Source organism: Gouania willdenowi, chromosome 6, assembly GCF_900634775.1.
Source record: "Gouania willdenowi chromosome 6, fGouWil2.1, whole genome shotgun sequence".
Classification (NCBI taxonomy): Eukaryota; Metazoa; Chordata; class Actinopteri; order Blenniiformes; family Gobiesocidae; genus Gouania; species Gouania willdenowi.
Window position 1 is genome coordinate 2,156,210 of NC_041049.1, and position 13,342 is coordinate 2,169,551.

The 13,342-nt window shown below is 40.4% G+C and overlaps 1 protein-coding gene across 1 annotated transcript in view; it reads right to left on the bottom strand.

The window, feature by feature from the left end:
- ntn4 (netrin 4) overlaps positions 1–13,041 on the bottom strand; it is a 37,469-nt gene extending 24,428 nt beyond the window's left edge. The window contains exons 1-3 of the mRNA XM_028451026.1: positions 12,749–13,041; positions 10,435–10,985; positions 1,962–2,240 (exon numbers count right to left, since the gene is read on the bottom strand). Coding sequence (XP_028306827.1) covers positions 1,962–2,240; positions 10,435–10,985; positions 12,749–12,791 — 873 coding nt within the window. The 5' untranslated portion in view covers positions 12,792–13,041. The remainder of the gene's footprint in view (positions 1–1,961; positions 2,241–10,434; positions 10,986–12,748) is intronic.
- Positions 13,042–13,342: the final 301 nt, after the last annotated feature.

Sequence of the window (13,342 nt, forward strand, 5' to 3'; positions counted from 1 at the left end):
GTACGATCCAAGTAATTCAGGTCTGAACCATTGCAAAAAGCCATGTTGACATTTTAAAACCTTGTCTTGTTGTTTACCAGCCATACAGAGAATGAACGCCACTGTTTATGCTTTCCAAGCGTGGAGAGGAAACTCTCACTTTCCGGTCGGGCCTCACTGATTATGTCGGGGCGGACTTTTGACTTTCAAGTGGTTTTTGTTTGTTGTTTTGCCCGTTGATAGCAGCGCCGCTCTCAAACACTCACGGCGGATCTCTGAGCAAAAACAGTTTGTTAACACCCGTCACTTCAACAACACCATAAAGCCATGAATCAATGCATCTGGCTTCACTGAGCCTTTGGTCTAGTAATTACAACACCAAGCCATCAGCGAGTCTGTCTGCGAGTATCACGCCTTGGAATCTACATTTCCTCAGAAAACCCTGCCCTGGGGGTGAGGTTACTGGTCGATAAGCATCACAACGAGACAGGAAAACTTGGCAGTCTTTAAAAACACAGCAGCAGAACACCAAAGTGGTGCAATTTGGATTATTTTGTTTGAGACGGCAAGAAAACAGACTTCGATGATCAATGACATCCGTCTTCTTCTAATACTAGATCTACTCGATTGGTTCTATAAATGTGGTCCAGTAAGACACAGGGTAGTTTTGAAAAACTGACATGCAACTACTCTTTTGTAATATTGTTGCTTACTTGTAGGACGTAAAAGTTTTGCATACAGTCTGTAGCGATGTTTCCATTACAGATTTTCAGAAAAATAAAAGCGATATTTTTAAATGTTGACAAAGTATAATTGCACTTTGAAGATTTTTCCATTGAAGGTTGTTTTGGAGCCTCGTAACTCCTGTGAATTCTCATCCCGAGATTTCACTGCAGGAAGACTGACGCTCCAAACCTCCTAATAACACTCTGCATTCCTTTGTTGTTTCACGTCTAATGTGGCACTAAGAATTATTTAGTCTAATGCTAAGAAATGTCTTGGGTCTCCTCGTCTGTCCACACGTACCGCGCCATGTTTTCTCAGAGAGAAGTGGTCATGTGACCAGGTATTAGTATAGTGCTTTTGCGACACATTTCAATATCGAAACATCTGAAAAACGTCCTCATGAAAGCGTCAAAAATGTTTAGCGATACTTGAGTGTTTTTTCAAAATCCAGGTGTTTCCATTACCAGTCTTTATTGCGCTATTCAGATTTTACGCATTTCCAAGGGTAATGGAACGCAGCTTGTGTGAGTAATTAGAAATCTTCACTTTGGAAAAATGACTTCTTACCATTTATTGTTGTGTGAACTAATCAAGCCAAACTATATTGCCTAATTTGTGAGAATGTAATTGCACCAATAATTTAGTTTCTCAAGTTTAATTTCTTTGAACAAAAGAGACAACCTTTCCACTATCTATAATCTCACCATCCTGATACCAGTGACCCTTTAGGATGCTATGAACCACACAATAGGTTATTCAAAGCCAACCAACAATACAGAGTAAACCCCAGACACCCAACTAATGAGTTTATACCTGAGGGAGCCTCCAACAATACCTTGATGACTGAGAGCCGTTACAGGATAAAAGCTGGAGGGAGCTTCACTGTGAGCTCTGGGAAACTTGGACTGGTTGGACGGACGTCACCCCCAATGAATAACTCGCAACTTAATTAAAAGAATAAGATTTTGTAATTCTAGACAAAATTTTAACAGTTCATTGGTATCCCAACTAGAACATCAATGAAAACTGCAAGGGTTCTACTTAAATGCAACTGCACTGTAACCTATGTGACCAAACAAGCACCTTTGTTTCAGTACAAGTTTGTCAAGGCTCTCGCTAGTTTTCCCATCGATGGTTTCAAACCCTTTAATATATCAGGTTTACCAGAATGAACCTGACCTGGATGACAGAGAACCCTTACAGACCAACTCAGAGTGAGATGTCCAGCTTGATATGAAGTGTTTAGATCTTATTACCACGTGGTTGGTCCGGTCTCGGATAGGCTGGTATCCTGGAGAGGGGACGCATTGCTCGGCGTGGCCGTTACAGAAGCAGCTTCCCTTCACGATCAGGTCGTAGATGGCGAAGTGCCGAGTCGGCAGATCTTCGTTAGTGGAGGCGAGGACTTTGGACTGGCACGGGCATGCCTGATGCTTGAGTAACCGTATTCGGATGTTGGTAACCCTGAGTTGCTGCTGACCCTCGGCACCAAATGGATCCAGGGACTCCCACTTTGGGAGCGTTCGGTAGATCACCTGTGAGGCACAGAGACACAGAGAATAGATTGGATTAAAAGAAAATAAGACATTAAACTGTAACTTTCAAATGAAGTGTTCATGACAGCTTACTGTATTTGGACTGTAGAAGAAGAGTCCCATTCTTAAAATCCAATCGGAACACCGTCTTTTAGCTCAGGTACTAGTCACCCTGGTCATGGTGGTGTTTTTAGCTTAGTCACAGGGTGTCTGTAGTCATTTTTAATTGCAAGCTGTATCAGTTTACTTGCAGACTTCAGCTACTGGCTACAGAGCCACCATTTTGTCTGTTTACTTGACTACTGCTATAATGAACGTCTCTCACTGACGAACCGTTTTTTTTTTTGCTTCCGCCTGCTCTACAAGGACTTTCACAGAAAATAACCCGACTGAACCTCGAGTATTATGATGTTTTGTTAGAGCTTCTGATTCAAAATAATTCCAGGTACACTTTAAGACAATTGGACCTGTTCAGGAAGGGCTTTAAGAAGCAGGTCTAGTAGCTTTAATCTACCGTAGATATTCCCAATATGATCTCAAACATGTTTAAGCTTTAGTTTAAACTTTATTGAATCAGAATCAGAAAAATTTTAATCATCACCATAGGGCAATTAGAAGGCAAATTAAACTTTAGATATATTATCAAACTTAACCATTGTGAGCCTAACTTCCATTTAAACCCATTGCTTTTATGAGTTTGAGAACCACTGATTCAAAAACAAGTCGAGCAGGATTAAGTTTTTAGTTTTAAAAAATCCTCTATTTCGTTATCTGAATCCTCCCGATTTGGTGTGTTGACGGAAAACACAACAAAGTCACAGAAAATAAGACAAAGAAAGGCAGTAGTTGGACCATTTATCATTACTTGTCGTTTTTCCTCAAAGTGGTGATTTTGTGACTTAAATACTACAATTGCCCAACTTCACTTCGTTTGAAAAAAAATCTGATCATACAACATGAGCTCTTTAAAGATCAAATCAGTTTAAGAACACAATTACATGCTATAGAAACCTTTCGCAGTTTGCTCCGGGGAACATAGTTTCAACCCCTCTTCCTTACATCCTCATTAAATCATGAGGGATTCTTTTACGGGTGTCCCGCTCCTGTTTCTCCCTCTCTCTGCACCTCGTTTGGTTTCTGGACATCCGTCAAATCGTAGCTGCCTTTATGGGCTGCCATTACCATGACTACTGCTGTCATTAGCTACCCACACATCTGCTTTTCTCAAAGCTGACAAGTTGCTCAGGCTTTGTAGGAAAAGCACATATTTACTTTAATCAGTGCTGAGTTGTGACTGATAGTATTGAATGAGCGATGTCTGTTTATGTATGTAACGAGAAGCTGCCCCATGCTGCCTCCTGATTGGCTGGATGATGTGACTGAGAGTGTGATGGGAGGAGCACTATTAATTTCACCGTTGTTGGAAAAGGTCACGGGGGTCACGGCATTGTGCTTTGCAATTAAGAGAACGCGAAAAATAGGACGCGGGGGGCGCCGGTCTGCGGGAGAGCACGGCGAGCAGGGCCAGACAAAGACCAGGCCTGAGATGCAGTTCCACATAACTCAGGGTCGGACAAAAGGCCAGCGACAGCCCGGCGACACCACAGTACTCACACACACACACATACACACACTGACTAAACACAACGAGTCTGTGCATTCTTTTACGCAACAAAAATTCCTCCAGAGGCCTTCTTCCAGAATCTACTACAGACACGTTCACCAATACGCCGATGACGCGCATGTTTACCCTGATGTGTCCAGCTTTGTTTGAAGGGTATTCCCAGAGGTTCACCACTTAATTATACTTTTATAAACTTTATGTAACCTTTAACTTGTCTGTTATACAGCATTCAACTTATTTGAGATGTTTTATTGACTTTGTTTATAATGTGTTTTTTTTTATAATGGGCAGGTGCTATATTGATTACATAACTTCTGAATGAAGTTGGGATGTTTTGTATTTTTACTTGGTTTCATTTAATTTGTGATTGAGAAAATTGAAAGTCTTAATCAAATTTGTATTTTGTGATTAGAAATAGGAAATCTTTGAGTTTGGCATTTTTGACGTCTTGAGAATGAAAGATTTTTTGTATTACAGCAAAGGATGAGTGTCCTCTAACAGACACAAAACAAAGATATCACACACATTGTATAAAATACTGACGCACGTGGAAACCTTGTTTGTTCTAATCTAAATGCTAAATATAGCTGGAGTCCTAGAATATCACCAAGGTCTCTGGAAGTGTTGTATCTGAGTCAGTTGAAATGTTCTCTGCTATAAAGGTCAAACACTTTGTTCTCGTCACTTACTACTGATTACAATAAATCATTCCTGAGTCACAATAGACCTCTGTTTATAGTAAACATCTACATATGGTTGACAATGACAGAAAGTACTGTCGTAGTGCCTCCAATTTTCAGTGATCACAGGAAATGCTACAAAAAATGTATTTATTTTTGGGGGGTTAACACATAAAATTGAAAACCGCAGAAATGTGTTGGGAAGTTACTTTGACAAAAAAAACAAAACAAAAGAAATTTAAGTAACAATGAAGTAAAAGCACTTCTATGCATCTGTCTACAGGACTCCATAACCCACAATGCAATGCACCAAACTATTCCGACATGTCAACACACTGACTGTTTATGGTGGAGATCAAAACAAACTTGTTCCTGTTAGACTGCCCTCTAGTGGTGACAGAGAAACGATCTCATCAAAAAAGCACAAATATGGCGAGAGCTACATTGCTTTGCGCTAGCCAAACGTGCTGTCAAGACTTTGATGCCCTTTGCCACCACATACGTGTGTGTGTAAGTGGATTCAAATTCAACATTGCAGTTATATTTCACAGATATAGGGTGATGAATATGTTGTATTACTTATATATGTTTAATCAATTAATATTTTGTAGATTTCTTTCACCCACAAAAAAGAGAGATTGTTTCTCAATGAAAATGCCAGTAGGTTAGTTAATTAAATAAATAAGATGTTTTATTGTGTGCTTACTTACAGATTATTATTCTTTTTTTTAAATTATATATTGTTTCTCAACAGGAAAGGTCAAATTTAGAGACATATTTCACTATAGGGCTACATTGTAGATGACATTACATTATTATGTTTTTAAATGTGCAGAAGTAGGGGGTACATTGCTACAGATTAAATATCTGAAGGGTTTTGAGACTGTGAAAAGTGTGGGAACCGCAGGCCTACACTATGTCTTTATCTGATAACAAATTATCATCCCCAGCAGATTTGAATCCAGAATTAATCTGCTACTTAAACAGTAACTAAACCCCTGCTTTATGCTGACCTGACACTAATGGGGACGTTTTAAAAATGCCAATACAAGGCGATGTGGGTAAAGTGTCTTGACCAAGGACACAATGACTTGGCTAGAGCAGGATTCAAACCCCCAACCTTTTGTTTATTGGAGGACCCACTCTACCACTGATCCATGGTCGCCACGACAACTAAATCAGCAAATTTAAAATACTTTTACTAATATGTTAAAAGTTGGACGAGGATCAATCGACAGCACTACTTAAAACCCAAATACATATACAATCAATCCTGATCAGTGTTTGCTGTGTCTTTACACTGGGATTCGCTGTGTGAAAGCCACTCTTCTGGTTAAAACACTTGCTGTTGAGTTATCAGATGATCATCAGGCCCCAAGGCTGCTTAAATTCTTTCTTCCTGTTTCACTCTGAAACATACAGTAAGCCTGACTAATTCCATCAAAGCATGTGAACTGTAATCTGGTAAATGGTCACAATGGGCATTGATGGAGGGAAAAAAACACAGAGAGGGAAACTGGGAACTGGGGGATGGGAGTCCCGACAACAGCATCGACGTCCCTCAGAGCGAAGGCACTTCCTTCCCAACAGACAGACGCAGAGTGTGTGTTTATGTGGAAAGGACATGTATGGAAACACAAAAATGTGTGTGATTATGGGTGTGTGTAGGCTGGTTTTACTTGCTCTCCTTTCCCAAAGGAGGTCAGTGTATTTAACCAACACTCACCAACATTCTTCCAGCTGAGCCGACCTCATAAATAAGTCAAGGCGCACATAAACGCTGACTCCGCCCCCATATCACAGGTGAACACGGAGAGCTTTGGGCACAGGAGACAACATGCTTTCATGTTGTTGGTGGGGGGAAAGCTGAGAAGCAGAAAGTAAAGAACTGTAATCGCTTCCAGCCACGACCCGCAACCCGCCGCCTCGCCATCCATCACGGCTGCCACTTGTCTGATCACAGGAGCTCACATGCAAACCAACACGCCGTGAACCCATAGCAGCAGCCTCCAGTAACGAACATCATCTGCCAAATGAGACCACGACCACAAAATACACCTGAAACTGTCAAATACCAACACCACCCCAACATATCCGTTTCTCTACAGCAGCGTTTCCCAGACAGGGCTTGGTGTTCCCCAAGGTCCTTTCAACATTTATGAACCAAATTCTAAACATGAAATAACTTTCCTCAGGATTTCATGAGCCCTTCTTTGAATAAAAGTCTCCCTGAAGTAGAAGAATCTCCAAAAAGTCACGGAAACTTAAATAAATGTCTTAAAGTCTTAGAGTTACTGTTGCTGCAGCAAACAAAGTAGTAACATCTGATATGATAAGGGGTAAAAACAAGACCAAAAAGTATTGATTACCACGGAGGCACGCAGGCCTTGGGTTTGACACCCAAATATTTAATGTAAAAAGGTTAAATTCATATCTGCAGTTAATTGTTTCTCCACTGTTTGAATTCAATAGTTTAGTTATTGGGGTTGGGGGGTTGCGTTATTTAGGGTGGGTTGGTTGTTTGAGTTGATTACGGTAGTTGGTTGGTCTTTTTTTTTGGCTGTTTAGTTTTATTTGGTTGGTTGGTCAGTTTGTCATTAAGTAATCTTTGGCAAGTCAACGTAGATCTTTTAGCTTGTTGGTTTTATTTGATTGTTGTGGTTCTTGGTTCGGTGGTTAATCACGTAGTTAATGAGTAATCTTTGGTGAGTCTGTTTGTTCACGTAGGTCTTGGGTTTGACACCCAAATTCTTAACATAAGTGGGTTGATTTCAGATCTGCAGTTACGTGTTTCCCCACGGTTTGAATTAGGTAGTGGTTAGGGGTTAGCGGAACGATCAACAAATAATGACGGCCTTCATGACACCTTATTCATGCTAATGACAGGTGTCATGTTATAATAATGACAGCGTAGTCAGCCTTTATGTATAAAAGTTAAAGTGTGACTGAAAAATGTATGAATTTTTAGATTAAAAAACATGAAACAGGTTCAAAGCATGTATTAAAGAACATACAGAACAAGAGAACTCAGAGATGGCAAACCTCCGCAAAGTGCCACGGTTGAAGCCCCTGAAGGGCAGAAATCGGTCTCTTCTGCCTTGACTTAAGGGGCTGAGTAATGTTTCCTTGTTATCTCAGGAAGTGTTCAACCATGGCCCAAACCAGGTAGAGGAGGCAACAGATGTTGCGTGTGACTGACCTGACCTCAGGTCATCAGCTGAGGGTGTCGAGAGGGAAAAGATCAAGCACAGGAGACCAACACAGAGGTCAGAGAGGAAAACATCCAGGAAAGTGTTCACATGTGAAGCCTGGCTGGTACACACACACACACACACACACCGCTTCAATTATACATCAAGGAAGCGCTCTCGTGCTACGATGCTAGCACGCCCGTTAAACCCTCCATCATGCTCTCACTGAGCCTCTCCACATGTCACAGGACAGACCGAGATGCTCTGTAAAACACTCCCAAACTTCACAGAGAACCTGGTTCTTGCTCTCCAGGTTCTTTGCACCTGGACGGTTTATACTCTGAGGGTAGTTTCAGACCAGCAGTTAGCTGGTTAGTTCTGTTAGCTCACCTAATCATGCACTGTATGTCAAGTTCAGACTGAATGAAAAGTTGATTCAAAGTGTGGTTCACAACCTACAAACAGCAACATCAGGAACCAAGACGTCCTCAGTGGGGGTCTGTGACCAGCGTTTGGATCAGAGATGGGCAACTGTGATTGTCTGTATCTCTATCATAATATTGGGGTAACCGTGGCTCAGTGGTAGAGTGGGTCATCCAATAACCGTAGGATCATTTTTGTTCTGTCTTTTTTTGTTTATTTACCTGTTTTTTTGTGTATGTTTGTACTTGTCTTGTGTGTTTTTGGAGTAAATTTGTATGTTTTTGTTGTTGTTTTGTGTATTTTGGTTGTCATTCTGTATATTTTTTGCTCATTTTGTGTTACTTTGGTAAATTTGTGTATTTTTGTGTATTTTTGTTTTCTTTGTAGTTGTATATGTTTTTATTTGGGTGGTTTGTTTCGGTTGGTTGGTTGGTTCTCATTGTATCAATTGTTTGGTGGCCAACGGTTGGTTGTATAATTGTTAAATCATCTTTGGTAAGTTTTTGGCTGGTTTGTTTGTTTGTTTGTTTGTTTGTTTGTTTGTTTGGATAGTTTCTCGGGGGAATTGTTTGTCAATGGTTAAGAACTGGTTGATGTTTGGCTGCTTTGTTTCATAATTAATCGGTATGTTGGTACTTGACTGATCAATGGTTAGTCAACTATTATGCTTGCATGATTGGCCCATGATTGGTTGATTATTTGATCAAGTGGTTGATTAGTTTGCTTCTGATTCTCCAGTTGGTAGTAATTTGTAATATTAGTTTCGGTTGGATTGTTGAGCAACATGAAGCGAGAAACGAACAGACGAGCTGAATGGATGCGTTTCTTTTTGTTGTTTGAAAACCACCTGGAGCAGTCCGTCAACCGATCAGACTTTGTGTTGTGTACAGTGTCTGCTGTAAGCCCCGCCCCTTCCTGAAATCCGAAACGTGCGTGGTGAAATACGATTCAACAAAAGATCCATACAAAGAACGCAAAGGGACACACAAAGTGAGAGCGAGACCAAAACAAACACTACAGAGGCCTCACCTTTCTACGAACGCCAAGTTACTCAGCTTTGTTTGTCAATAGTTTAGTTATTGGGGTTCGGGGACTGTGTTATTTAAGTTGATATGTTGGTTGGTCTTTTCTTTGACTGGTTTGTTTTATTTGGTTTTTGGTTGTTTTGCTATTAAGTCATCTTGGCAAGTCAACATAAGTCTTTTAGCTTGTTGGTTTTATGGCTTGGTTTGTTGGTTAGTCATATACTGTAGTTAATGAGTAATCTTTGATGAGTCGTTTTTTTGTTTGTTTAGACTTTTGGCTGGTTTGGTTTTAGTGGTTGGACAATAAGTAATCTTTGGTACGTCAAAGTTCTGGTTTTGTAGGACTTCAAAGGTGGTTTGTTTTAGTTTTATTTAATTGTTGTGGTTGGTTGGTTGGTTAGTTGGGTAGTTGGTTGGTTGGTTAATAAGTCATCTTTTATAGGTAATGTTGGTTGGAAGGATCTTTGGCTCATGTGTCGTGTTTGTCAAAGTTGGATGGCTTTGCTTTTGGGTAGTTAGTTGGTTGTAGGTGGTTTTTTGGTAAATTGCCATATTGTTAGTTGGTGAGTTTTGATTTGCGATAAATCTTATGTTAGTTAATAGCTTTATTTTAATTTATTGTTTGGTTGGTTTGTTGGTTGTTTGGTTGGTTAGTCTTACTGTCGATAAGTAATCGTCAGTGTTTGGTAGGTTTGTTTATTTTGTTTTATTGTTGTGATTAGTTGGTTGTTCCTTTGGTAGTTAATTGGTTATAGGTTGTTTTTTTAGGTTCATGGTCATGTGGTTGGTTGGTTAGTTTGGATTTGCCGTAAGTTATATGCTAGTTAATAGATAATAGGCTAGTTTGTTTTTTAATCATTTTGTTTGGTTGGTCTTACTGTCGATAAGTGGTCTTTGGTTTTTGGTAGACTTGTTTGTTTGTTTGTTTGTTTGTTTGTTGTGGTTTGTTGGTTGTTCATTTGATAGTTAGTTGTTGTAGGTTGTTTGTTTTGTCCATGGTCATGTGGTTAGCTGGTTAGTTTGGATTTGCTGTAAGTCATATGTTGGTTAATAGATGTTTCGGTTAGTTCATTTTTTATCGTTTTGGTTGGTTGGTTGGATTGGTCTTACTGTGTGGTTTGTTTGTTTGTTTGTTGGTTGTTCATTTGATAGTTAGTTGGTTATGGGTCATTATCTGATCAACGGTTATGTATTTAATCCGTTGGTTTGCGTTTTGGTTTGTTACAAACCTCCCCAACGCCCAGTCCTCACCTCTCCACGGCTGCAGGGATGAGCACCGGAGTACTTGGAGGTGCAGGATGCTCCATCACGTCCTACGCCCCCTTTCCCCTCCTCCAGCCCGAAGGCGGCGCTACAGTTGGCAGCGTAGTATTGAAGCATCCTCCACGTCCGCCCAAAGTCCTGCGATCGCTCCAGGGTCATGGCGGCCGGTCGGGTGGAGCGAAACACCACGATGAGGTGCGTGAAGTAGAACTCTGTCTCCAGGTTCAGCTGAACTGTCTCAGACTCCGCCCCCTCCGCAGATTGCCACCAAGTGTTGGGATGGCGGAAGGATGAGTCGGACATGGCGGCGGCCAGGTGCGACAGGAGCGGTAATCCGGCGTTGCACTTGGCGCACTTGGCGGCGTTGCAGGCCAGGTTGACGTCGGGGTCGTCAAAGGAGCAGAAAAGTTCGCTGGCGTTGTTTCCACAGACGGTTTGAGTCAAAACGCGCCGGCCCAGGGCCAGGTTCCCCATGCGGGGGTTACATGCCCAGTTCTCACAGCGCGGGGCCACGCCCGCACGAAATACCTCCGAGTTACCTGGAGGAGGGAAAGGAGTCAGACCCAAGGTTCTCAACATGCGGCTCATCACCTGATTTCATTAGATAAAAATCTAACAAGTAAAACAAATCCAACGAATGTTTGAACATTTCATTAAAGCACTGATTAGATTTCACATCAACACTTTTAAATCTCATTTTGGCTTTAATTATGAACATTTATGTCACTTTTAGTAAAAGTTTATGCATTTTTACCATAATTTGTCCATTTCTATAGTTATTTCTCCAGAGTTATTAGTTATTTTATGACAAAGTTTAGCTCTGGTAAGTTCATAATAATTAGTTGTTTATCAGTCAGTGTTTACTTCTGAGCATCTTTTTTTAATAGTCTATTTTGGTTTGTTTGTATGATCTGTTTGGTCATTTCTCCAGGGTTATTGGATATATTGTGACATATTGGAACTTCATAAAGTCCATTTCAGTTGTTTATGGGTCTGTTTTTTGATCACTTTTAGCATTTATGGGGTATTTTAAACCCTTCTGTTTTCCTTTTTGGCTTACCTTGAGTTTTTTTCCCCACTTTTGATATTTTTTTTGTTTATAATTTGTTTCTATTTGAGAACTTTGTGGCACTTTTGGCCATTTGGAGTTTGTTTTTTAATAACTTTTCTGGATCATGTTAATGTTATTTATGTCAGTTTTGGTATAAATTAATACATTTCTGGTCATTTCTCTGGGATTATTAGTGGAAGTAGGACAAAAATCACTGCTTTTAAGTTTCTGTTTTTTTTTCTTTTACATATTTATTTCCAATTCAAAATAATAATTTCGTTATTTTGAGTCAGCGTGTTTATCGTTGAACACCTTTTCCATCTTTATTCATGTTTTTAGTTTTTTAGAGTCTCTTTTTGTTTCGTTTCCTCTATTTGTGGTTATTTGTGCACTTTTTTGTTTTGTTTGGGGTGATTTCTGGGAGTTTGTGTGTATATTTGTAGTGGTTTTGTATTATTTTTCTGTGTTTCTGGAGTCTTTGTGTATTTTTGTGGTTTTGTATGTTTTTGGAGTAATTGGGTATATTTTTTATAATTTTTTGTGTGTTTTGGAGTATTTCTGCCATCGAGTGTAGTTTAGCAAGGGGTTCTCAACCTTGGGGTCAGGATCCCATTTTGGGTCACAAGACCCTGGAAGGGGGGTCGCCAAATGCCTTCAAGGAACTAAGAATATTTTCTGAACAATTTGAAACTACACCAAACTTTCCATATTTTTACCTCTTTTCATCACTTTTTCTTACCATATTTTTGCTCCTTTTAATGTATTTTTGCTCCATTTCTCCCATTTCTGACACTTCGACATCACATTTTAATGTCTTTTCTGCACATTTTTTCCACTTTCCAGACATGTTCAGCACTTATAAACCCTTTCCACCACTTTTCCACCTAATGTCACATATGTTGACCCATTATTGTCACTTTTATCTTATTTTTTGCCAATTTAACCACATTCATGATTTGTCATGCCCGTTATTTGCCAGTTTAAGCTAATTGTTCCTACTTTTTAAAATTACATTTAGAACCACTGGTTTAGTGCATCGTGTCATTTTCGCTTGTTTGGAGTTGTAGTTTTGTTCAAAATGTTTACATCATTTTGATTATTTATGTCACGTTTGGTATAAATCGCTGCATGTGCGTCTTTTTCTGTCACTTTGATGAGGAAAGTAGTGAAGTTGTGTCTGTGATTATTGAACAGGTATAAAGTGTTATTATTATTATTAGTAGTAATAAATGAATAATGACGTGCACTAACCTGCATATGACAGCACGGCCACGCTGAGCAGCAGACACAGCATGTCTGTCTCCTGATGTGGGAACGTGTACTGGTAGTGAGGAAGAGGAGGAGGAGGAAGAGGAGGAGTGTGACAGCAGCTTCACGCGCGGTGCGGACGGTGTGGACTCTCTCTGTCGCTCAGGCTGCACAGCATGATCCCGCACGGTGCGTGAGGCAGGTCTGCGGGGCTCGGATGGTCCGCAGCGGGTCTCATGTCCGCGCGCTCTGAGACTCTAGAGGAGCGTCAGTGACGCTACAGGAGCGGACACAAGCCCCGCCCCCTCTCTGGGATAGCTGCACAACATGAGGGGCGGGGATCAACACAGGGTCCGCCTCAGCCGGCTCTCTACTCTGAGCTCCTCCTCCATTCACACTGCCCACAATCTATTTCATATAGATCTGTCCCTGTCCTATATTATAGACATATAGAATAGATCTGCTTTGTCCTCTGTTACAGACGGATTACATAATAAATCTGTTCCTGTCCTTCATTACAGATGTATAAATAATAGATCTGTTCCTGTCTTTTGTTATAGACATAAATAATAATGAAAAATATGTTCATGTAATTTG